Here is a 24,300-nt window from a genome sequence, read left to right as displayed (position 1 = left end):
ACTTTGAAATTCTTGTTATTTAGGTGAACATGTTATCTTGTCAGATACAGTGCAGTCTTAAACAAGAGACATACACGTAGTCGTTGATTGGTAGTGGTCTTCTAGTCAAAATAATATGGTTAAGAAGTCATTCTAGATGACTGCTTGCATTTCATTGATCTGTCAGGACAATTTCTTGGAAAATGCAGTGCTGACAAAACTTGTTTCTGATTTGATGCAAACTGGTTTCTTTTGGAATATGATTGCTCCATTACACTATGCTTCCACCTTTGAATCTACATTGTTCATTATTACCAATGAACATGACTTCCATTACCAATTAAAACAGAGTTTTGAGAAAATTCCGTTATAAATGTTACTTGTTAAAAAATCTGGGAATCTAGTTCTCTACTATTGTTACATAAAACTCAAATGTTGCTATATATTTTATAAACCAGCCTGTACATCAAGTGATAGCAAGAGACGAGGAAACCAAGAAGATTCAGACAGTAATCAGTGCTGGTATGCAGAGTAATGCCCAGAACTTACAGAACTATCTCAGTACCTGGGACAACTACAGAGAAATCTGGGAGATCCACAAAGACGCCTTCATCCGTAGATACCAGAGACTCAATCCACAAGTGTCATCTTTTGATGCTGATATTGCTAGGTAAGCAAAGCCTTTGATGTTTTTAATATTGCTTTGTATTGCCCGCTTGGGGGTATTGCCAAGCTGCCCACTGGGGGGTTGGTGATGGGGTGGGGGGAGCAGGGGGCTATGGTCGAGCTTGGGAAAACAGATTGTGCAAAAGGGTATATTGTTAGTGTTGAATGATCTGTTGTAGACTGAACATTTTGTGGGGGGGCCTCAATGGCAGAGGGGTTAAGGTTGCTGACTTCAAATCACTTGCCCCTCATCAATGTTGGTTTGAGCCTCACTCGGGGCGTAGAATTCATGTGAGTAAGCCATCCAGCTGGCTTACAGAAGGTCGGTGGTTCTACCCAGGTGCCCGCTCATGATGAAATAATGCACGGAGGGGCACCTGGGGTCTTCTTCCACCATCAAAGCTGGGAGTCACCATATGACCTATAATTGTGCCGGTGCGACAGTAAATCCACCAAAATAACTAAATAAATTGAACATTTAGGATTGAATGCTAGTATTTCTATTAATATTTTATTTCCGTTAGGAAACGTTTGTGTCTACATTTTGTGTAACAACATTATTCTTAATTTGATTGCAGATACACTGAGGTGGCCAACAATGTACAAACACAGGAGACCATACTGAATATCCAGTTTGTCTTACTAGATTGCTCTCCCCTGAAATACTCTATACTGTCTCACTGTACAGAATGGCAGAACAAATTTACAACACTGCTCAGTGAAATTGCTACCAGCAAGCTGAAGGAGCTCCATGAATTCTTGAAGGATAATGCTGAAAAGTAAAAGCTTTATGTTGTCACTTTGCTCTGTGCAAAATTTAGTGTTTAGAATTTCATTCATGTGGATAAAAATTAGGCTCTCAGTCGGCTTGAGGAGAACTAATGGAATTGGAATGAAGCTGCTAAAAATACGTTGTTTAACCTTTAGCCTGCTAAATTTCTAAAAATGGACTGAACCGTCATTCAGTTTGGGCAATACCATTTGTTTTTCAAAGGGATGTTCACTGAAAATTTACTGACTGAATAGCGAACAATGTAGACTATGATCTTGCAGACTGATCTTGGGTCTGCACTGGTCGCAAAGGCAGAATCACTTGCCGCCAGCAGGCTAAAGGTTAAATGCTTGAAAGTTTGCACTTACTTTTCACCTCAGACGTTGCATTACTGAAAAATATCCTAAAGACTTTACAGGTCTATTGAAAACCTACTTTACTCATTAATATATTGCTACAGAAAAACATTATCTGCATGAGAATTTCATGGTTTAACACCACAATATACATTCAGACCCAGCTGTCATGGTTTAATACCACTAAATACGTTCAGATCAAATGCTATTTTTATATATAACCTAATGGTAATAAGACAAGATTGATATAAACTTGTTTTGAAAACATTATTTTCTTTTAATAAATCAGAGTGAGCAAGCCTCCACAGACACTGGACGAGCTTGGACAGAGTCTGGATCTTTGGGACACGCTTAACAGTGGGCTACCCACAACTGAAGCTATGTTCCCACCACTTCATGATCAGTTTGCCATCCTTGAGAAGTACGAGGTGACCATCCCCGATGATGTGAAACAGATGTTGAATGATCTCAGTACAGAATGGGTCACCTTCCAGGAGAAACTGATCGAAGCAGAGGGAATGCTTAAGAAACACAAGGTAGGTTGTTGAAAATGTCTGCGGACAAAAATCGGATTAAAATATTTTTTTTATGTTTTACCACCTTATTACTTAACCTTTGGTTGGTCCATGCTAGGATCAAGTTCTTTCATTTGGATCAAACATCAGTGTGGCTTGTGCCAGATTCTTATAGAATTATACTGGTCCTGCAAGGAATGAAAGCGTTACCTGAGATTCAGAATGACTGTAGACCAACATATTCATTTATTTATTCATTGGTAGTAAGTATTATTATCTAGTTTATACACTTTGTACTGACTGGTTAGCTTGTTATAGAAAACCCTACAGTACACCAAATCATTCTTATATTTGATTTCCAATTAGTGTTCAGATAATTTAAATTGGTTTCATAATTCCATTTGACTGTTGTTGCTTTTCACAAAAGAAAATTTTTATGTCATTAACAGGAAAAGTTCAAGAGCAACTTACTTGGACAGTCAGAGGAGTTCAAGAAACAGGTCCACAATTTGTTGGACGAGTTTACCACCAAGGGTCCATTCATGAGTTCAATTTCAACTGGCGATGCCCTTGAAAATATCTCCAACATCCGAGCACAGATGGAGGCACTGAAGAAACAAGAGGCAGATATCAGACGTGGTCTGAACATCTTCAAGATAGATCAGCCACCATCAAAGGAGATTGCCACTCTGGATAAGGTAATGTGTCTTTATGTTAGGTAACAGAATTGTACATAATAAAGAACAGCTGTAAGTCTGATTTCAGTGGTGGTTAGACCTTACTTGAGGACAGAAGTTTGGAGTTGGAATACATTACTGCCAAATCATTTAATTCCATGTTCACAAAATTTCATGGTTTGAACAAAAATGACAGTTTTGTGAGAACATGAATTCGTGGAATTCTTTTTTTCTTTCTTTCTTTTTAAGATAAAATGCATGGAACAGTTCTTGTTAGTTCCATTTTGTGGATTGAATTAGCAACAACAAAACCCATGAAAATTAGTGTCCAATGAAAATGGTGTTGAAACCAAAATAAAACTAAAAAACAAAAACAAATCAGCACTATACTGGTTTGCACATTTCATTTTATGACAGGTAACGTAAAAATGTTTTTTTTTAATGTAAAGATAGGACCATTAAAAAAGTGGGTTTTAGGGCTCTTTTTTTTGAGGCTGGAACCTTTTAACCTATGACAGCCTGTCTGCTTTTCTGTAATTACCAGGACTTGGAGTTGATTGAGACAATCTGGAATCTGAACAAAGAATGGGAAGGTTTGTGGGACAGCTGGAAAGATGGCAAGTTTGTGGAGTTGGCAACAGATAAAATGGAGACACAGTGTATGACTATATTCAAGAAACTGACCAAGTTTAGCAGAGATCTAAAGGTATGTCAAATGTCAAGGATTTGTAGATTTGTTTGATGATGTTTTTGGTTGAATAGTAGATTTATAATATCCTAAGAAATAAACCATGATTTAGATGTTTTTTTGTTTTTAGGTGTGAAATACGTAGGTGTGATTATAGTGTTTTTAAATTTTAAAATGTTCATGAAGTGAGGTATGTTAGCTAGCTAGTACAGGGTTATGACCTTTAAGATGTTCCATCTTTGTGGTTAGTAGATTTAACTGGAATTGGAATGAAACAGCTGTATATAGCTTTAAAAAAAAAAACATTTTTGAAATAAAAATAATTGATTTTGATATCTGTAGAGGTATGATATAAAATTCACTATTTTTTTGGTTTAGGGCATAAAAAGCATATGAGAGACTTATAAAATACTGTTTTAAAGGATACTGGTATCATGCACATTTGAATTCTTGAAAAGAAATTGATATTTTTATAGTAAATATTTGATAATTTATGAAGACATTAGAATGTAAAAATGCATCACTTTAAGTTTGCTGTTTATGTGTAAATTTGACATTTAGGTTCACCATGTAAGTAATTTGCACCCAACTTGCATTTAGTGCAGTTGATACAGGATAATATATTAGTGTCTTAGAAAAGATATTGTATACAGTTCTTTGGTTTTTGCTTAAAATGCTGAGCTGCAAGTGTTGGTGGGAAAAGCAAAGACTGGTGAAGGTGGTTTTTATCAGTCACTTTTTCAAAATGTTTTTTTTTTCTGCATATTGTCATGTGTTGTTATTCTGTAGTAACTCAAAAATTATTAAATGTCACACTTTTTGATCACTGTTAAGTGTGCAAAATGGAGAGTTCATATAAAGAAAGCACCCTCCAGACTGAAATTTTTTAACGAAAAGACGCCTATGTTTTACACTTTGCAGAAGAGTGAACAAATTAAGAGTTCTGGAAAAAATGCAGAGTTATCAAAAATTATTAATATAAATGATCTTTTAAAGGAGAAAATATGATAAAAAGTCCGTTATAATTTTCCCCCTTTTTTCTGAATTATTTGCAGTTTTGATTATTTTCTAAGGTAGCCTTGAGAAATTGTTCTAAGAATTGTTAAAACAAAATGCTACTTTACTTTTGAGGACACTGCCTGTTTAGCTGTTTAAAGATATTTCACCACATTATGAAGTTTCACTTTTTGTGTACCAAAACATAACAGTGGACAAGTAAAAAAACTCATCTCAATATAATGGTTTGGTGTCACTTTTCTGTGTCAAAGAAAAATATATACATAGTTTAAACTAAGTCTTGCAAAGCAAAATATACAAAATGTAATTGAGTTTCATAAATGATACAGGACAAGAACTGGGAGGTTGTGGACACCAGTAAGAACCGTGTTGACCAGTTCAAGAGAACCATGCCATTGATCCAGGACATGAAGAACAAAGCCATGAGAGCAAGACATTGGGAGAAAATTCAGGTACATTTAGTTTTAGATTGAGTGTGGTTGAAACTAACATTGCAAGGAAAAGCAGCTTATAACTACAATCGAAGGCTTTTTGTATGGCATTTATTGTTACTGAATGGTCCTATTAAATACTCCTTTCACTATAATAATAATGAAATTGAGACACAAGAGTTTTACTAAAATAAAATTCTAGCACCATTGAATTAGTGTTGTAATCAAAAAGTTTAATTGCTAAAAAAAATTTAATTACTAATCTTGAATACTTTTATTTGTATAAACATACAGCTACAAAGTTTATCCTGTTGTTTTGCTTTGAGTGCATTTAAAGTAAGAATCATAATGTGAATCTGTTTTCTGGTGGTTATTTACAAAACTGCTGCAATGCACTCTAAATGAATGGCTTGGTAGTCAGTAGTCAGAACTGTTGTTCTGTGGACTACGAGTAAATAGTTCTGACTGTTGACTGGAAAGGCATTCAGTAAGCATTTTGTAATGTGAATTAGTTTGCATAGCTCAGTAAACATGTATTGAATATAGACTAGTCAAACAGCACAGACTATGGACCAGTGATTACTGAGACATTTTATTTCACTGTTTTACAGACAAAGATGCAGAGACAGTTTAACCACGAGGCAGAAGATTTCACCCTGGAGAAGATTATAGAATACGGCTTTGATCAGTATGCTGAATCTATCAATGAAGTATCTGGTGCAGCTACTAAAGAATTGGCCATTGAACAGGTTAGATTTTTCCAGAAAAAATGCTTTACATTTACTTTTATATGACACCTAAATGTTTTTAGTTTTTGTGTTAAGGATTTTAAATTTCCTCAAAATTATATTTATGAATATTTATAAATTATGCAAGACTTAGTGTTCTTTTTCAGACAAATAAGATTAATATTTCTTAAATCTAGAAAATGCATTCCAAGGTAGACTTTTTGCTCAAATAATTTATAATCTACATGTAAGTGCCACATTCCTAAAGACTACTATTTTTTCTCCAGGCATTGGATGCTATCAGCCAGACATGGAATGTCACAGAAATGGACATTGCCCCATACAAGGGCTGCTTCAAAGTCAGGTGTGTTTATGTCCCGTAGTTCAAATCCCAGTTTGTTATGATATTGATATCTAAATTTCATACCGTGTTTTTGATATCATTTGATATATTTCATTGCATTTAAAAGCTCATGTATGATAGTACAAAATGTATTTTCAGTTTTACTGAGCCTAGAAAAAGTATGTATGATCTATAAGAGTAAAATTGTAAACGTCATGAAAAGATTGTAAGTTTTACCTTGAGAAAATATGCATTCGTTTTGCACAGTAATGTCTAACAATCTTCATTGCAGAACACTTGCATTTTTCTAAATATAAATTCTCATAAGCCATGATTACACAATATACAAGTTTCATTGTGTTTGCAGGAGTACAGATGAGGTGTTCCTGGCACTTGAAGACAACCAGGTACAGCTGTCTACCATGAAAGCTTCAAGATTTGTGAAGGCATTCGAACAGGAAGTTGACAAATGGGAACGTACTTTGTCACATATTCTGGAAGTGGTTGAGATGTTGCTGACTGTACAGAGACAGTGGATGTACCTAGAGGTAAGTAAAGTTCTTAAAAGATGGGGGTTAGCACTGCTGTTATACGTATTTAATTTGGTGGATATTTCATTTGGCGGATACATTATATTGTTAATCTGAATAAAAAGTAGTGTGAAAAACTGCTTAAGCTATGACTGCCTTATTTCTTTATTGCTCATAAATGTGTATATTATTTGCATTTTATTTTGTGAGATAGCTTTCATCTGTAGATGTGCTATCAGTTTTGAAAATTTCTTTCAGAACATTTTCCTTGGTGAAGATATCCGTAAACAGCTTCCTCGTGAGTCGGCAGAATTTGATGATGTCAATGCCAAGTGGAAGGTGATAATGACACGGCTGAACAAGGATAGAAACGCTCTTAGAGGAACACATCATGAAGGTATGAATTTCTTCTTTTTGTGTACTAGGAGCATAGATGTGTAATTGGCTGTTTTCCTAAAAGTTTCTATTTTTTAACTGCTTGAAACCCATGATTACTCAAGCATTTCATGCTCTCCTTGCAACCCCAAGCTGGCATTGTTTTACTGTATAAGATTTGACCAAAGTCATTGAAGGCTTTCATTCACCACCTCTTTGTCTTGTGAGGAAGTTAAAATTTATTTTTATGAAATATTTAGTACTGGTAAAACTTCTAAAATATTTATAAAGTCAGTTCAGCATTGTTACATGATAATGCAGAAAGAATTATTAAACCAAAATATATTTCTTACAAACGCAAATAGTTTCTCTAAATTTGTATGTCTTCATCCCTGACTCATATGAAGAAATTGTTATTTACTTGTGAATAACCCTGCACTGGTATGGAAATGATAAACACTTGGTTGAATTAATAGAACCACTGTTATGTAGCTGAAATACTGTTAAAAACAGTGTCCAAATCAAATGAACAAACATAATTAAAAATCCAAAAATAGATATTTATTATAGTAAAAGTTGATCAATGTCATTGTTGTTGCAGGTATGCTTGAACAGTTAAACAGCATGAACTTGAAACTTGAGGAGATTCAGAAATCCTTGGACATGTATCTCGAGACAAAGAGACAGATCTTCCCACGATTCTACTTCCTGTCCAACGACGACTTGCTCGAGATTCTCGGACAGTCAAAGAACCCAGAGGCAGTGCAGCCGCACTTGAAGAAGTGCTTCGACAACATCAAAACTTTGAAGATGGCCAAGGTTAGTTTAACTTTGATATGACAGACTGATAGAAATACTTTTTTTGCAAAAAAGGTAGTGTCAAATTATTTTCACAAATATCTCTGGTTGTTTTAGGAGAAAATTATTTGAGGTTATTATACATGTAATTGAGATTTTGATGTACCTTAAAATTAAAGCTGAACTTGATGAAAGATATCATACTAAAGTTATTTTGAATGGATGTGCTTCTAGTGAGTAAATGTTATAGCGGTTCTTTCCATGTGCCTTCCTGTTCCTGAAATAATGCACAATGTGGCACCTGCGGTTCTGACGTCTGCCATCAGCTAGAAAATCACAGTATGACATAATTGTGCTAGTGTGCCTTTTAACCTATCTGACAATAGATCAGGGTACTAGCTAGTTTCAATTTTTTTGGGAAAAGTAATTTCTCCCACAAGCTGATATAGGGATAAATGGGACTTTACTTGCATCATATTTATTATTCCTACCATTTAAATGCAAATTAAAAAAAGACCCTTAAAACACCCCTCTGCAAGCAAGCTTGTGAAATGGGAGACACTGAGTGATATGAACAATGGCTAATTTTCTTGTTTGCTGCACGGATAAAGACCATTGATTTGTTTTTAAAATCTGGTGACCTGATTTCTCTTTGATGTTAGATCTAAACAAAATCTGCAACTCAAACATAACTTTTTAGCTCAAATCGTCCACTAGCGAGAACCCTGTAACTAAAATGTAATTAAGGTATCTAACATTTCAGACTAGACCAGAAACTACATTGGTAAATTTTTGTAAATTGCAGAATTAATGTTACTTCAATTTTGAAAGTTATTTTTTAAGAATATTCAGTTTTGTTTGAGCTGATTTTATGCATGAATGAGGAGTTAGAGAAAGAAGAGAAATTGCAGCCTAGAAGCCAAAAAAAAAAAAAAAAAAAAAAAAAAGGCAAAATTTGAAAAAAAATCTTTCGAATTATTTTTCAAATGTGTAAAGAAAAAACTCCTTCTTCATGCATAAGATAAACATATTTTTGATCTTGAAAAAAATGTCTTTGCAAAAACTGCATAATATTATGTTATCCTTTTGTTAGATCAAGTATATATGTAAATGTGATAAGTCTTCTCTAAACTGGCAATTTTAATAAAAGTGATTTGAAACAGTCAGTTCGTAATAAATCACATTTAATATTTAAGAGTGTAAGTATTTAAAGCATTCTTTTGTAAGAATTGACAAAATTTAATTGGTCAAGTATATTACAGCTTAATGCTTGAAATCATTTTCTGTTCGCAGACTTAAACAGTCACTGTCATATACTGCTACTCTTCTAAAATCACTTTTCAAATTCTGTTTACAGCAAGGCATGAATATGAAATGGGAGGCCGCTGGAATGTCATCCACAGAGGGAGAATATGTGGAATTTATCAAGGTTGTGTTATTGGATGGACCCGTTGAGGCCTGGTTGTGTGATGTGGAGAAAAACATGAGATTCACACTCAAGAAACGCCTGCCAGAATGTAGAAATGCTCTCAAGAAAAGCTTGACCAAGAGGGATAAATGGATAAAGGAATGGCCTGGTCAGGTATTGATATTATACCAGACATAAAACTATCAGAATACTTTTGAAACTCACTTAAATTGTACCATTTTAAACACTTAAAAAGAATATGGAATTGATGACAGCAGTTTTGAATATCATGTCTAGACCACCATTATATACTGGGAAGACAAAATGGATTATGTTGTTACATATTGTATGATATTTTTGTTGTAGCTGTGTATCACAGCCAGTCAGATACAATGGACACAAGATGTTACACGAGCTCTCGCTACCACCAAGGAAAGAGGAGATAAGAGAGCCCTGAAAACTATGAAGAAAAAACAGGTATCTAACTTAAACCTATTTTTTTTTCATTTTCTTAACCAACAGATACAAGATAATTTTTGTTAACAACACCACAAAGGAACATACACATCAGCACAAAGGCATATATTTTTTCTCATTAGACAATATTCTAAATAAATAAAATCCTCCAGAGAAATAAATTACCATATATACTTGCCTATAAGGATGCTTATAAGACAGGGCCCCAAGTTGCAACAAAATCAGTTCTTACAACACATTCTAGTCTTCCCACTGGTGTTCACTCTGCAGAGGTTTCACTGTAATGTCTTTTGTAAAATATTTTGAAAACATAGAAAGTTTTGTTCTAACTTTAAAAAATCTTTATTCTGACAAGCAGGGATAATTTTTGCCTTTATACTCAAAACATATTGACTCATAATAAAAATAAATTTTTTGTTTACACTTGCTTGTATGTTTCTACACAACTTCTGTAACTGAGTTTAGATAACATGTAAAACATATAGATTGTAAATGTTATTACTTTAAAACTTACAGATATCCATGTTGAACAAGTTCTCTGAGGCAATCCGTGGCAACTTGACCAAAATTCAACGTCTCAAAATTGTTGCCTTGGTAACCATTGAGGTTCACGCCAGAGACATTATTGACAAATTAATCAAGAGTGGCTGTTCTGATCAGTATGCATTTGAGTGGCTCAGTCAGCTCAGGTTCTATTGGGAGAAGGTATGCTTTTTAACTGTAGAATTTAAATTAAATGTTGTTGTACTTCCCATTCAAGCTAGTGTTGTACTTTCTATTCAAGTTAGAGCTTGTAATACGCTTTAAACTAAATCCAAATAACACATAATTACATCGTACACAACAAACAGAAGATTTTTCACGTAAAACGTTTAGCAGTCAGAAATTAATTATTTGTATGAGGCAAAATAATGGTTCATTTTTACTACCAACTTTTGTATATGGCAGTGATAATTATTAGGACATTGTACATTTTTAGGACATAGATGACTGTGTAGTGAAGCAGACAAACACACAGTTCCAGTATGGGTATGAGTATCTGGGTAACTCTGGACGTCTCGTCATCACCCCTCTCACTGATAGATGTTACATGACACTCACCACAGCCTTACATCTTCACAGAGGTGGCAGTCCTAAAGGACCTGCAGGTAAATATTTTTCCGATCATATTCTGTTTAACAGCTTAGTCGGTCAATTTCACATTGGAAGTCTTGTCTTTGTCTTCTGACTTGTTTAAAAAAAGTGTTTTCTAAATTAATTTTGAACAACAAATACTATGAAATGCCACTAGCCTGAGTATCAAGGGCTCAAGTACCAGGTCAAGCAGATTGTGTGGTTCCTGGCAATTTTTACATTTTTTATGTTTGGATTGCTTGAAAGCCTGGATAACTTGATCATTTTGCTTATCGTCTTGGGACCTATAGTGATCTTAACATGTGTAAAAGCTGAAGTACAAGCAATTGATCACTTTGTGTTTCAGGAACTGGCAAGACTGAGACAGTAAAGGATCTGGGTAAAGGTCTTGGCATGTACGTCATTGTGGTGAACTGTTCTGAGGGTCTCGATTATAAATCCATGGGCAGAATGTTCTCAGGTCTTGCTCAGGTATGATTTGAATATATATTATACACCTCTTAACATTTCATAGTATAAGTGATATATACACCAAAAAAATGGCCATTATTTAGATTTACAAACACTTTTAATATTTGACGGATGTCATTACTGTCAAAGTACAATTTTTGTTAATATCTTTGTCTAACTTATGTTTCATGTACTTTATTACATATTTTGTAATTGAGAACCTTTGTGTAATAGGGACAAAATAGATAAATAAAGTTTCTTTTTGAAAACTGTAATTCCTTTATGGAAAATTATTTTTCAGTAAACATTAACAGGTTGAGACTATATTTCACATGCTATATCTGTAAGAATATAGTACTGGTATATGAAATACAAGCTTTATTTTTTAGACTGGAGCCTGGGGATGTTTTGATGAATTCAACAGAATCAACATTGAGGTGTTGTCTGTGGTAGCCCAGCAGATTCTGTCCATTCTGAGTGCACTGGCAGCTGGTTCCGAGAGATTTGTGTTTGAAGGGAGAGAAATCATGCTTGTGTGGTCATGTGGTATCTTTATCACTATGAATCCAGGTGAGGGGAGATAACTAAATATTAACTTAACTTAGAATCCTCATTTCAGTAAATTAAAAAAACATAAATTTTTAAGGTTGACCTATGTAAAATAATTGTTTTTAGTAAATTTGATATACATACAGTGGAAAGATTTATTTATATGCAAGTGCCAGGATTTTAAGGTAGTTATTTACCAGCTAAACACTGTTTAAGGGTATATATGAGTCATTTTACAGTTGTGAAATCAGCAAGTCCATTGTAAAAAATTTATGGCACAAAATAACTTCTCATGTTTAAAGGGATCCAAGGTAAACTTATGCAAATGGTCACAATGAAATATAGGTGTAGATTTTGGGGTCATTTAAGGCATTGCAAAGTTAAGAAACCTTATTTCTGACACAGCAGTATTGCAGAGCATTGATGAAATTTAGTGATAGCTCTAGTTTTTGTTAACACATGCATTTTACTTTGTAATTTTACCTAAAGGCCTTCTACTTTGGTGCTGTTTTCTGCTTAATTTTTTTAAGTTAAGAAATTAGGTTAATTCTTACAAAATTTATGTACTTTAGAGTACATTTTTTTTTTCAAATTTATTGCTTTAAAAAGTTTCAACTGTATTATAGCATAATGATAATCTTTTTTTTATATGTTTGATAACAGTGCGACCACCACATATATATAGTATGTTGTTAATGTTGTACAGGTATTGTCAACAGTTTTACACTTACGTGAAAAAAAATGGCACAGACAAAATACACACAGTGGGGGTGTTTCACATTTTCTTATTCATGATTGTCTTTCACAAAGATGTTGATGGTTTCATGTTGTACTTTACATCACATGTAACTATGTCGTTGAATTGAATAATCATATAAGAGAGCTAAGCAACCGCATTGTACACTTGCTTTATCGTCAATTCATAATTGATGATAAATAAAAGTAACAGAAGATAATTGATCTCACCCATTTATTCATTAAGGCCAAAACTAGTACCCTGTCATCATGATAATTCAAATTAGAATTTATCAGAGTATGGATTTTAAGTAAATGTTTCTTCTAAACTAGATAACAAGTCTGCTATGGACTTTTAACAGTTGTTACGTTTATATATGTTAACAGGTTATGCTGGAAGAACAGAGTTGCCAGATAACTTGAAGTCCATGTTCCGACCTATTGCTATGGTTGTGCCCGACTCTAATCTCATTTCTGAAATCATTCTGTTCGGTGAAGGTTTCGGTAACACAAAGGTATGTTGGTAAATTAGTAGTCAGTTTTGTTTATTTTTTCAATTCTCGAATATTTCTTCCTCAAAACAAAAGCAGAATATTCACTTAAGATGGAAAATTACCTGCTTCTAAAATTTTGGCAAAATATGTGCATTTAAACAGAACTTTGTTCATAAGGATTTATTTCACTAAGTTTGACAAATTTTGTTCTGTATGTATTCCATTTGTTCATGATTCCAGTTTTCTAGTTATTTTTGATCAAACAATTTTACAGTATACAGTAAACTAAAATTTCAATGAAAAAAAAAATCATCAAAAAGAGACTTTATGCTGCAATTCAGTGGATTATTTGTGGGTCAAAAAGTTCCTATATCAGATTAAAAAACCAACAATTATTGATTCCAGACATTTCATTAGCTGAAATATTTTACGAATCGCCAAAATCTGAACTGCCTAAGCTAAGTTTGTTTGTCATAACTTGACTATAATCACTTATCCTTGTAAATGTAGAAATTTACACTGGCTGATATTTTTTTCACAAATTCCATAAAGTCGGGAACTTTGCGAACATTTCCAAGTCCCGAATTTATGCAGTAAGATTGCAAAATGAAATATAGGCAAATTTTTAATGTTAAACAGTACTATTTTATGAACTTGTCAGTAGGTTCTACTTTCTGTTTCAGATCTTGGCAAAGAAGGTGTTTACCTTGTACACCCTGGCCACTCAGCAACTGTCGAAACAAGATCACTATGACTTCGGTCTCCGTGCTCTTGTGTCTGTATTGAGATATGCTGGTAGAAAGAAGAGATCCAACCCAAACATGTCAGATGAAGAGGTATGTATTATATAGTCATATCCTATCCCAGAATTCTCACTTTACCCTTCTCTGCACTGACATAACTTTTCAGGTTCATGTGAAACCTGCTTCTGATCTGTATAGGAAAATTTGAGTGTATGAAATCCAAGATGGCTGCCAAAATACTGTAGAAAATCATAAAAATTCATAAATATATTATTGTAATTACTGTATTCATAGTTAAATATAGAGAAAATAAGAAGATAAGATGCCTTGTGTTTGTTGCTTGTTTAAATTTATCAGTTATTGAACATTTTAAATGTGATTTGTCAGATATAGATGCATATTGCTGATGAAATAACCAGATGACAGTCAGCCTGTAAAAACTGAATTAAATTCATCCAGTTTTCTTACATTTGTACGCTTCGATTTTCTTTTGTATATTATTACCATTTTTTTTACTTCTTTATCAAAATCATATACAGCCTGACCATAATCATAATCAGTTAAAGGTAATTGAAAGAAAAAAGTTCAAAGTTACTTATGAAATCTGATTGTTCTTGAAATTTTAATTGGACACAAATATTGCTTTTTTTGTTTTTTATGCTTTATTGAAGACAAGCCATTTTAAGTCTATAGCAAGTGATCTTATTTATTGTATTTTGTAGTTGCTGTTGTTGTCTATGAAAGACATGAACATCGCCAAGCTGACATCTGTGGATCTGCCGTTGTTCAATGGTATCATGTCAGACTTGTTCCCTGGCATTGAAACTCCAGCAATTGATTACTCAAAGGTTAGTTTGTTGACTGGTTTCATTAATTTTAGCTGGTCTAATTTTTAAAAATTATTGAGGTATTTTTGTCACTTAATCATAAGTGTTTGCCTAGGTTATCAAAAAAAAAAAAAAAATCAAAAAAATCAGGAAATTAAGAATAAAGTAAATCTTTACTGTTGTTGATACTTTTTCAAAGTTAAAGTTGCACAACCCCATCCTAATGGTCAAAAATAATTCGTCAACCCCAAAAGCTACAGAAAAATGTCATTTTACCAGACATATATACTACTACATATACATGTATATATTTACCACTTATGATATTGTGGTTTCTGTTTTTAACAATCAATTTTAGATGGATAATGTTCAATGTTAAGCTGTGAGTAGTTTTTCACAAATGAAAATATTTGCTATACTAAATAAGGAAATGTTTATTTGACAGATGAGAAATGCAGTGATAGCTGAAATGAACACGATGAGTTTGATGATAAACGACCACTCAATAACTAAGGTGATCCAGCTGTACGAGACAAAGACGTCCCGTCACTCAGTCATGATCGTCGGCGGCACTCAGTCCATGAAGACGACAACATGGCGTTTGTTACAGGGAGCTATGACATCATTGAGCAAAGCCCCAGAAACAAGTTCACAGTACCAGGCTGTAAAGGTCTGTTCTAAAGTTATATTGCACTCTTCAGAAAAACAGACCGCCTCGATAACCTATTGGTAAAGTGTCTGCTTCGAGTGTGGGAGGTTGTGGTTTCGATCCCCGGCCATGTCATACCAAAGACGTAAAAAATGCTACCTCGCTTGGTGCTCAGCATTAAGAGGATGGTGCTAGGACTGGTCAGCCAGGTGTCAGTATAATGTGACTGGGTGGGGTATCATGTCACATATCTATGCCGTGATATTCCAGTGAGGCAGCACTATAAAGTTAGGCATTGTGCTCACTGCTACAAGTAGACACGGTCATTTATATGAATGAAAAATTGTTGAAACAGATGTTAAACAGGAACACACACACTCTCCTCAGAACACCACTCACCTTGACATCAGTTGCTCAAGCATCCAGGCTCACTCAAACATCTTGCAGTTACATTTTCATATCATATTTATTATGATTGCTTAAAACCCTGGACAACTTGAACATTTTGCACATCCACGTGCTGCCTTGAGCAGTCACTGTTTTACTGAATATCATTCTCAGCCAGTAACTAGATATGTAAAAGCAGAAATTTTTGCAAGGGTTTAATTTTCACTATATTTGCAAGGCCCTACATCTCGCAAAAATCAATCCTCACGTAAGTATTCACCATTAGTATAATTAAAATTCAAGTAGGATACCATTTTTACAATTTCATGAATATTAAACCTCGCGAACATACTTAAAATTTCTAATTTGCGAAATTTTGACCCAGCGAAAATATGTGCTTTTACAACTTATAAAAAAGAAAAAAATTGTAACCCTGCTTTAAGTTGTCAAAATTCATTAATGCCAAGTTATGTACAACATTAATGAAGAGGGATGTTATACATTTATTCATATAAATAGAAGTCTTGACATAATATTTGCAATTTATTTTTTTCTGCAGGATTACCCATTGAATCCTAAAGCTCTGTCCCTGGGAGAACTGTATGGAGAGTTTGACCTGAACACCAATGAATGGACAGATGGTGTTCTCTCAAGTGTGATGAGACAGACCTGTGCAGGTTGGTGCTGATTTCTGACTCTCTGATATGTTTATGTTAATTTTATCAAACTTGATTATGATTTAAAGATTTGAGCCTGTGACCTTTGGTTTGAGTGGCAGCAACGCCTTAACACCTCACTCTACCCCACCCCCCAGTTGCAAATCTGCTTTTATTTTTGTTTGTGTCAGTCATCAATACAAGTTGGTCTCAGCTTTTGTTCATACACTTGTTTTTTATCATTACAAGTCACCGTCATAATTCAGGCTGTAAAAGAACTTTATGCAGCAAATTAAGTGTCTATCTAGCTATTACTGTCTGAGAAATAATTCTCATAGCTGTGACTGCATGACCAAACCTTTTATAAAGCACAGTCAAGTATGTAATATGCAACTTGGTTTTAGTTCTGAACTTTAGACTTCATAGACCTTTGCTTTTTAATTGTAATTATTTGGAAAAAGGAGGAGAGTTGATATAAAGGAAAAAGAAGTTTATTAAATTAATTTTGATCAAGGCAGAGGTAACAGAACACATTGCTTGAACCTTTAAAGTGTATAATGTTTGTATATTACTCTTAATTTAAACATTCCATGATGCAGGCTTTAAAATACTTTTAATTTGTGTTAAGCATTATTTTAAAATAACTTTTTCTGCACAGATGAAAAACCGGATGAGAAGTGGTTGATATTTGATGGACCAGTAGATACACTGTGGATTGAGAGTATGAACTCTGTCATGGACGACAACAAGATCCTCACTCTTATCAACGGAGAACGTATCTCCATGCCAGATCAAGTCTCCCTTCTCTTTGAGGTAGGTATTAGCATGATATTTGGTGGAACATGTGATAATGAGGTTAGAATAGAATGGAATACTGTAAAATCTGTGATTAGGCAAAGAGCTATAAAAATAAATAGATTGGCAACTTGAAAGGCATATAGAGCAAATCTCGCCACACTCCCTTGACAAAAAAATGAGATCTCGTTTACCGGAAGTGGCACTTTCTCCACGCGCCATTTTGTATGTGAAAGCAATTATTCATCGGTAAAATAATTATCACTGTATGACCACGCTTCTTTCGATGGCAAAAAAACCGTGTACTTCGTGTCTTGAGACCATTTCACATTAAACTAATTTTGTTTTAGAAGCTAACATGTATTTTAAATGTAGTTTTAAAGGTAAAAATTGTAACTCCATGCTCGCCGATGTTTGTTTTTAGTAAGATAACGCCGAATTACGCTCTGACACGAGCTCACGCGAGATTACAGCCAGTTGCCATTCTGTGTATTTTATACTTCTTTGGATTAGGTTAGTATTAAAATGATATACTGTCTAACCAATGATAACAAGGTTAGTATTGGTATGGTTTACTGTCTAACAAATGATAATGAGGTTAGTATTTATTGGCTATACTTTCTAACCAATGATAATAAGGTTAGGAATGGTATGGTGTACTGTCTAACCAATGATAATGAGGTTAGTATTTATTTTCTGTACTATCACACCTATGATAATGAGGTAGTATTTGTAGGATATACTGTCTAATCTGTGATAATGAGGTTTTGATTTATGTGATATGCTATCAAACTTATGATAATGAGGTTAGTATTTATAGAATATACTGTCAAATATGTATTAATGAGAGGCTGATATGAAAAATGTTTATTCCAACTTATACGAACATCATCCTAAGCTTTTTTTGATAGTGAACATTGAATGTTGTGGATAAAGTCTTAAGCCAAAGTTACAAATTAAAGTGATAGATTGTCTGTATTTTGAAACTAGTTGACAACAAGATTTACTTACAGATAAAAAAAATTATGAAATGAAAACATTTTGTTTGATATGTTTAGGTTGGAGATTTGTCTGTGGCCTCGCCGGCTACAGTGTCCAGATGTGGTATGGTCTACAGTGATTACATAGACTGGGGATGGAAACCGTATATTGAAAGCTGGCTCAGCAAGAAAACATCAAAGGTCAGTTTGAAATACTGTAAAATCATTAAATTTCGTTGGCTTAAGTTTTCATTGTTAGGACCAAAGTGGCTATTTCGTAGGGTCTTAAGATGTCAAAGGTTAAAAAAGAAAATATACAGCTGTGGTCTTATATAGTTGTGAAATCAGCCATTATAAGGTTTTAGACTAAGTTTTGCTCTTAAAATATTTTGTTGCTTCTTTTACGCACACTTTGTGAAGAGATAAACTTAAAATTGAAAACAGTTACCATTTCGTCACGTGAGTGGAACGATGCTCTATCTACCATCTTTTAAACGTGGCGAAAATCGCTTCCAAAGTTTAACTCTCGTCTAGTTTCTTTATTTCTAGGCGAAAATGATGATAAAGGTCCCTTTTAGGGGCTGTTAGAGTTCAAAATAGAAATATCTTTAAACGACTACTCATGAACCATTTGATGGATATTCACCAAACTTGGTCTAGAGACCAGTATAAGGTCCTTTCTCAAATTTGTTTGATTAAGGACACTTTGCCCCTCTTAGGGGCAACTAGAGCTACAAATAGAAATACTCTCTGGTCATGAATCGCTGGACGGATCTTCATCAGAGATGGCCGGTGGCATCATTAGAGGGCTCTCTCTCAATTTTATTGCAAAATAGAGATACCTTTTACTAAATTCTCCTCTAACCCCTGAATGGGTCTTCATAAAACCTTGTCCGGAGCACCATTATAAGGTCTTTTACCATGTTATGTCTTATATCAAATCTATTCAAATAGGGACATTTTGGCCCTTTTAGGGGCCACTAGAGCACTGGCACCAGATCAGAAAGAAAATGCCTCTGTACATGTTATACCCTACCCCTAGGTATTCTATAAGAACCATGGTCATGAACGGGAAAGTGCACTAGCCCGTTTCAATCGTACATTTCTCAACTTAATCGCGCAGTTTGGTGAATGGGTACCTAGTATATTGAACAGGCGATAATTTATCTTCCATCGTGCACCAGTCACATTGTCTCAATATTCCATATTGATGAGATTATCAACATATTTTATGTTTTCGTCAACGTTACAGGAATAACTTGCTTGAACTTCCCTAATGAACATCCGGTCTAGAGGTCACGGCAGTGCGCACATGTTTGGCGAAACGTAAACAAACAAAAACATATTTTTATGCCCCCGAAGGGAGGCATATAGTTTTTAGCTCATCTGATTTTTTGAAAAAAAATGAGTTATTGTCATCACTTGAGCGGTTGTCGGCGTCGGTGTCGGCGTCGGCGTTGCCTGGTTAAGTTTTATGTTTAGGTCAGCTTTTCTCCTAAACTATCAAAGCTATTGCTTTGAAACTTGGAATACTTGTTCACCATCATAAGCTGACCCTGTATAGCAAGAAACATAACTCCATCTTGCTTTTTGCAAGATTTATGGCCCCTTTTGTACTTAGAAATATCAGATTTCTTGGTTAAGTTTTATGTTTAGGTCAACTTTTCTCCTAAACTATCAAAGCTTTTGCTTTGAAACTTGGAATACTTGTTCACCATCATAAGCAGACCCTGTACATCAAGAAACATAACTCCATCTTGCTTTTTGCAAGAATTATTGCCCCTTTTGGACTTAGAAAATCAGTTTTCTTGGTTAAGTTTTATGTTTAGGTCAGCTTTTATCCTAAACTATTAAAGCTATTCCTTTAAAACTTGCAACACTTGTTCACCATCATAAGCTGACCCTGTACAGCAAGAAACATAACTCCATCCTGCTTTTTGCAAGATTTATGGCCCCTTTTGGACTTAGAAAATATCAGATTTCTTGGTTAAGTTTTATGTTTAGGTCAACTTTTTCTCTTAAACTATCAAAGCTATTGCTTTAAAACTTGCAACTCTTGTTCACCATCATAAGCTGACCCTGTTCAGCAAGCAACATAACTCCATCCTGCTTTTTGCAATAATTATTGCCCCTTTTGGACTTAGAAAAATCATTTTCTTGGTTGAATATTATGTTTAAGTCAACTTTTCTCATAAACTATCAAAGCTATTGCTTTAAAACTTGCAACAGTTTTTCACCATCATAAGTGGACACTGTACATCAAGAAACATAACTCTATCATGCTTTTTGCAAGAGTGATGGCCCTTTTTAGACTTAGAAAATCATGGGTAGGACAATATTTCTATTATACAAAAAAAAATCAGATGAGCGTCAGCACCCGCAAGGCGGTGCTCTTGTTGAACCGTCTGTCCGTCTGTCGGTCTGTCAGTCTGTCGGTGTGTCCGCAATTTTCGTGTCCGGTCCATATCTTTGTCATCGATGGATGGATTTTCAAATAACTTGGCATGAATGTGTACCACAGTAAGACAACGTGTCGCGCGAAAGACCCAGGTCCGTAGCTCAAAGGTCAAGGTCACACTTAGACGTTAAAGGTCATTTTTCATGATGTGCATTTGTGTCCGGTCCATATCTTTGTCATCCATGGATGGATTTTCAAATAACTTGGCATGAATATGTACCACAGTAAGACGACGTGTCGCGCGAAAGACCCAGGTCCGTAGCTCAAAGGTCAAGATCACACTTAGACATTAAAGGTCATTTTTCATGATAGTGCATTCGTGTCTGGTCCATATCTTTGTCATCCATCGATGGATTTTCAAATAACTTGGCATGAATGTGTACCACAGTAAGACGACTTGTCGCACGCAAGACCCAGGTCCGTAGCTCAAAGGTCAAGGTCACACTTAGATGTTAAAGGTCATATTTCATGATAGTGCATTGATGGGCGTGTCCGGTCCATATCTTTGTCATTCATGCATGGATTTTAAAATTATTGGGCATGAATGTGTACCACAGTAAGACGACGTGTCGCGCGCAAGACCCAGGTCCATAGGTCAAAGGTCCTAAACTCTAACATCGGCCATAACTATTCATTCAAAGTGCCATTGGGGGCACGTGTCATCCTATGGAGACAGCTTTTGTTTAAAAATCACAATTTTACACTAAAACTCGAAATGATGAATGAAATTCATCTTGTATATGATCTTTAATTTGAAATCGTACATTGGTCTGCATCTGTTCTGTTTATTTTATTCATTTTGCACATTAATGCTGCATTTTCACATTTTAGCGAACATGTGTAATAAAATGACGATTGACATACATTTTCACAACAGCCAATCAGAATGGTTTTGTAATCTAGAAAGGAACTTCACCAGGAGAGTTCAAGCAAGTTTTTTGTGTAATGTTGAAATTACTATAAACTACGCGTTGTTTTTCTAAGATAAGATGTATTGAAAAAATGTGACCGGTACACAATGGAAGATAAATTACCACTCGTTTGATATCCATAGTACACATTTACCGCACTGCGTGTTTTAGGTATGAAATGCGCGATTGAAACGGGTTAGTATATTTCCCCGTTCACGACCATGGTTCTTATAGAATACCTAGGGGTAGGGTATAAAACGTACGGAGGCATTTTCTTTCTGATCTGGTGCCAGTGCATAGAGTTGAAAAAGAATTAACTTTAGATGATTTCTTTCGATGGTTATGTGCTTTGTTGCGTGACAGCAAAATGATAATAGAAAATAATGAACAGGTTAAAGGATTTTCACCAAACCTAGTTAGAAGCAAAGCCAGATGGTTAAGGCTTTCTTCAGTTGAAGGACTTAGGCCCATTTAGGCCTCTTGTTAACTTTTCACATAATTCTGACAATTAAATTAAGGCTCAAGGATATAACATCGCAAATAATATGTCCCGGTCATACCTTTCATACTAATCTTATTGTATATATTCCATTTAGTTTCTGCATGTCGTTCTCAAATCTGGTGGCATACATTTCAACTTTATACTGAGTATCATAACAAGAATTCATAGCATTTATTTTGCGACTAAACATTTGCAGTCACAGCACACATGTTTCATATTTGGTACAGTTACATCATGTGATACTTTAATAGTTTTCTGGCATTAATTTTGATTCACACCAACCATTTGTAATAAGTATTGACTACTTAAAATTCTAAGAAACATATATATCTATTCTCTCTCACAAACACAATCGTTTTTTATATTCCTCATAGTTTCTTCATTTAGTGAGTTGAATTTCAGCATTGCTTTCCATGTTTGATATTTGTCCTTGTTTTTTAAGTATTTAATTTTCAATTTTCTCTGTTGTCAAGGGTTGCAAGTTTAACGATAGGATTTTGCATCTGGAAGTAGGGATATTGTACTGCAAGTTCTTGTTGCCTTACGAATAATGCATTCAGCAAAATTTGCATAGCTAAAAAAAGTGATCAACAAGAAAATTAGTTGGCGCCTTACTGTAATTTTGTAAAGTAAAATATGTTCTGTTTTGGTTTTATTTCTACTGCTCTTAATAGACAATAACTTACTATCACAAACTTACTTCTCGGAAACATGTTTGCAAATACCGTTGTTATATTCAGATGTGTTTGTATAAGTAATAAAATGATAAAATAACCTGTATAAGCAATCTCACCTATGCAATGTCGTGTAGATAGGCATTCTAAGTATATTTCAAACATGCTACAACTATGCATATCCGCCATATTTTGTTGTGATCACATGCATGTAACTGTGCATTATATTGGTTAAAATGGAGTTAGAGCAATTCTGGATTAAGTTAAATGGAGATAGAGCACTCCTTTACAAAGTCTAATGATGATCACATGATGTTAGTTTATGTGTATGATTGGTCAGAATAATTTTAAACATTACAGTGCTTTAAGTCCAGGAGATAGAGTACTTTAATCGTTACTGTTACATTCGAACAGAGGACTTGGAGCAAAGTATTACGCAGGATCTTTCTCTATGACGTCAAATGTTACGTTTTCTTGCTCCAGAACGAAAGAGCTCGGCAAGACAAACAAAATGATGTAAAAATCTCATTTTTTAAAAAAATGGAGATAGAGCACTATAAGAATCAGGCGACGATTTGAGTAAATATTAAAATACTGTTTTTTTACTGCAATGAAAGGGAGCTTATATGCGTGATTTCCATTCAAAAATTCATTGAACATTAAATACTTTGCATTGTAGGTATTTTTTGCCTATAGCTAAATTTTGTCTTTACCTACACAGAATCTAGTTGAGGAATTGCGACGATTGCTGGACAAATACCTTGACAAGATCCTAGATTTCAAGAAGAGTAACTGCTCAGAGCTTGTTGCTACATCTGAATTGAATGTAGTTGCCTCCCTTGCCAGACTGTTTGATGCACTTGGTACAGTTGAGAATGGGGTAAGACTTATTCTTTGTGCAGCAATGCCATAAGAATTATCACTTATTTGTCTGTTTTCTGTTGTTGTGTTATAAGTCATACTGACAAAATTTAAGATAAAGGTACAACTTTACAGCTTTAATGATGGAGGAAGACACCAGGTGCCTTTCGTACATTATTCAAGTAGGTGTGGGCTTCTATTTTGAGTCAGATTTAGAATGTTTAATGATGTGTCATGATAGACTGATTAAAAAAATGTCACAAGTTTTCAGTTATTTTTACACATTCTTGTAAAAATGGTAACTGGGTCAAGAGTCAACTTCCATTACCAAACAGACAAATTAGGCATTCAATTGTCCATTCTAGTGGGCTCACATTTTGATAATATTTTTCACCAGTGACTTATTTTCTTTATCCAGGTGGATGAAGGTGACAGTGAGAATTTCTCACGTATGGTGGAGCTGTGGTTCCAGTTCTGTATGATATGGTCTATCTGTTGTACAGTGGATGAGGACGGACGTAAGAAGATTGACACTTACATCCGAGAAATGGAAGGAACTTTCCCAAACAAAGACTCTATTTATGAGTACTATGTGGATCCTAAAGGCAAGACATGGGTTCACTTTGAGGAGAAATTGAAGCATGGTTGGAAATACAATCCAAGGTAAATGTTAGATAGAGGTATAGCTTTTTTAGAATTTTTTATCACTGATACTTGTTTAGGTGAATTTTCTTC

At 34.5% G+C, this 24,300-nt stretch overlaps 1 protein-coding gene across 5 annotated transcripts in view; it reads left to right on the top strand.

The window, feature by feature from the left end:
• Nucleotides 1-24,300, top strand: part of LOC123554677 (dynein axonemal heavy chain 2-like) — an 87,492-nt gene that overhangs the window by 16,659 nt on the left and 46,533 nt on the right. For 3 of the 5 annotated variants that reach the window (XM_053547817.1, XM_053547818.1, XM_053547819.1), the window contains exons 19-45: nt 438-649; nt 1,224-1,424; nt 2,063-2,309; nt 2,738-2,986; nt 3,510-3,671; nt 5,000-5,122; nt 5,713-5,850; nt 6,117-6,193; nt 6,540-6,720; nt 6,961-7,099; nt 7,679-7,896; nt 8,639-8,659; nt 9,233-9,457; nt 9,650-9,760; nt 10,277-10,465; nt 10,740-10,908; nt 11,241-11,365; nt 11,734-11,914; nt 13,016-13,143; nt 13,806-13,958; nt 14,588-14,713; nt 15,138-15,362; nt 16,288-16,405; nt 17,043-17,197; nt 18,238-18,360; nt 23,426-23,584; nt 23,984-24,228. In XM_053547817.1, coding sequence (XP_053403792.1) covers nt 438-649; nt 1,224-1,424; nt 2,063-2,309; nt 2,738-2,986; nt 3,510-3,671; nt 5,000-5,122; nt 5,713-5,850; nt 6,117-6,193; nt 6,540-6,720; nt 6,961-7,099; nt 7,679-7,896; nt 8,639-8,659; nt 9,233-9,457; nt 9,650-9,760; nt 10,277-10,465; nt 10,740-10,908; nt 11,241-11,365; nt 11,734-11,914; nt 13,016-13,143; nt 13,806-13,958; nt 14,588-14,713; nt 15,138-15,362; nt 16,288-16,405; nt 17,043-17,197; nt 18,238-18,360; nt 23,426-23,584; nt 23,984-24,228 — 4,400 coding nt within the window. The remainder of the gene's footprint in view (nt 1-437; nt 650-1,223; nt 1,425-2,062; nt 2,310-2,737; nt 2,987-3,509; nt 3,672-4,999; nt 5,123-5,712; nt 5,851-6,116; nt 6,194-6,539; nt 6,721-6,960; nt 7,100-7,678; nt 7,897-8,638; nt 8,660-9,232; nt 9,458-9,649; nt 9,761-10,276; nt 10,466-10,739; nt 10,909-11,240; nt 11,366-11,733; nt 11,915-13,015; nt 13,144-13,805; nt 13,959-14,587; nt 14,714-15,137; nt 15,363-16,287; nt 16,406-17,042; nt 17,198-18,237; nt 18,361-23,425; nt 23,585-23,983; nt 24,229-24,300) is intronic. The other 2 variants (XM_053547821.1, XM_053547820.1) reach the window with 1 other exon arrangement.

Source organism: Mercenaria mercenaria, chromosome 7 (genome assembly GCF_021730395.1).
Source record: "Mercenaria mercenaria strain notata chromosome 7, MADL_Memer_1, whole genome shotgun sequence".
Lineage (NCBI taxonomy): Eukaryota > Metazoa > Mollusca > Bivalvia > Venerida > Veneridae > Mercenaria > Mercenaria mercenaria.
The sequence above is the reverse complement of the archived record's forward strand: the minus strand, read 5'-3'. Positions and strand labels throughout refer to the sequence as shown.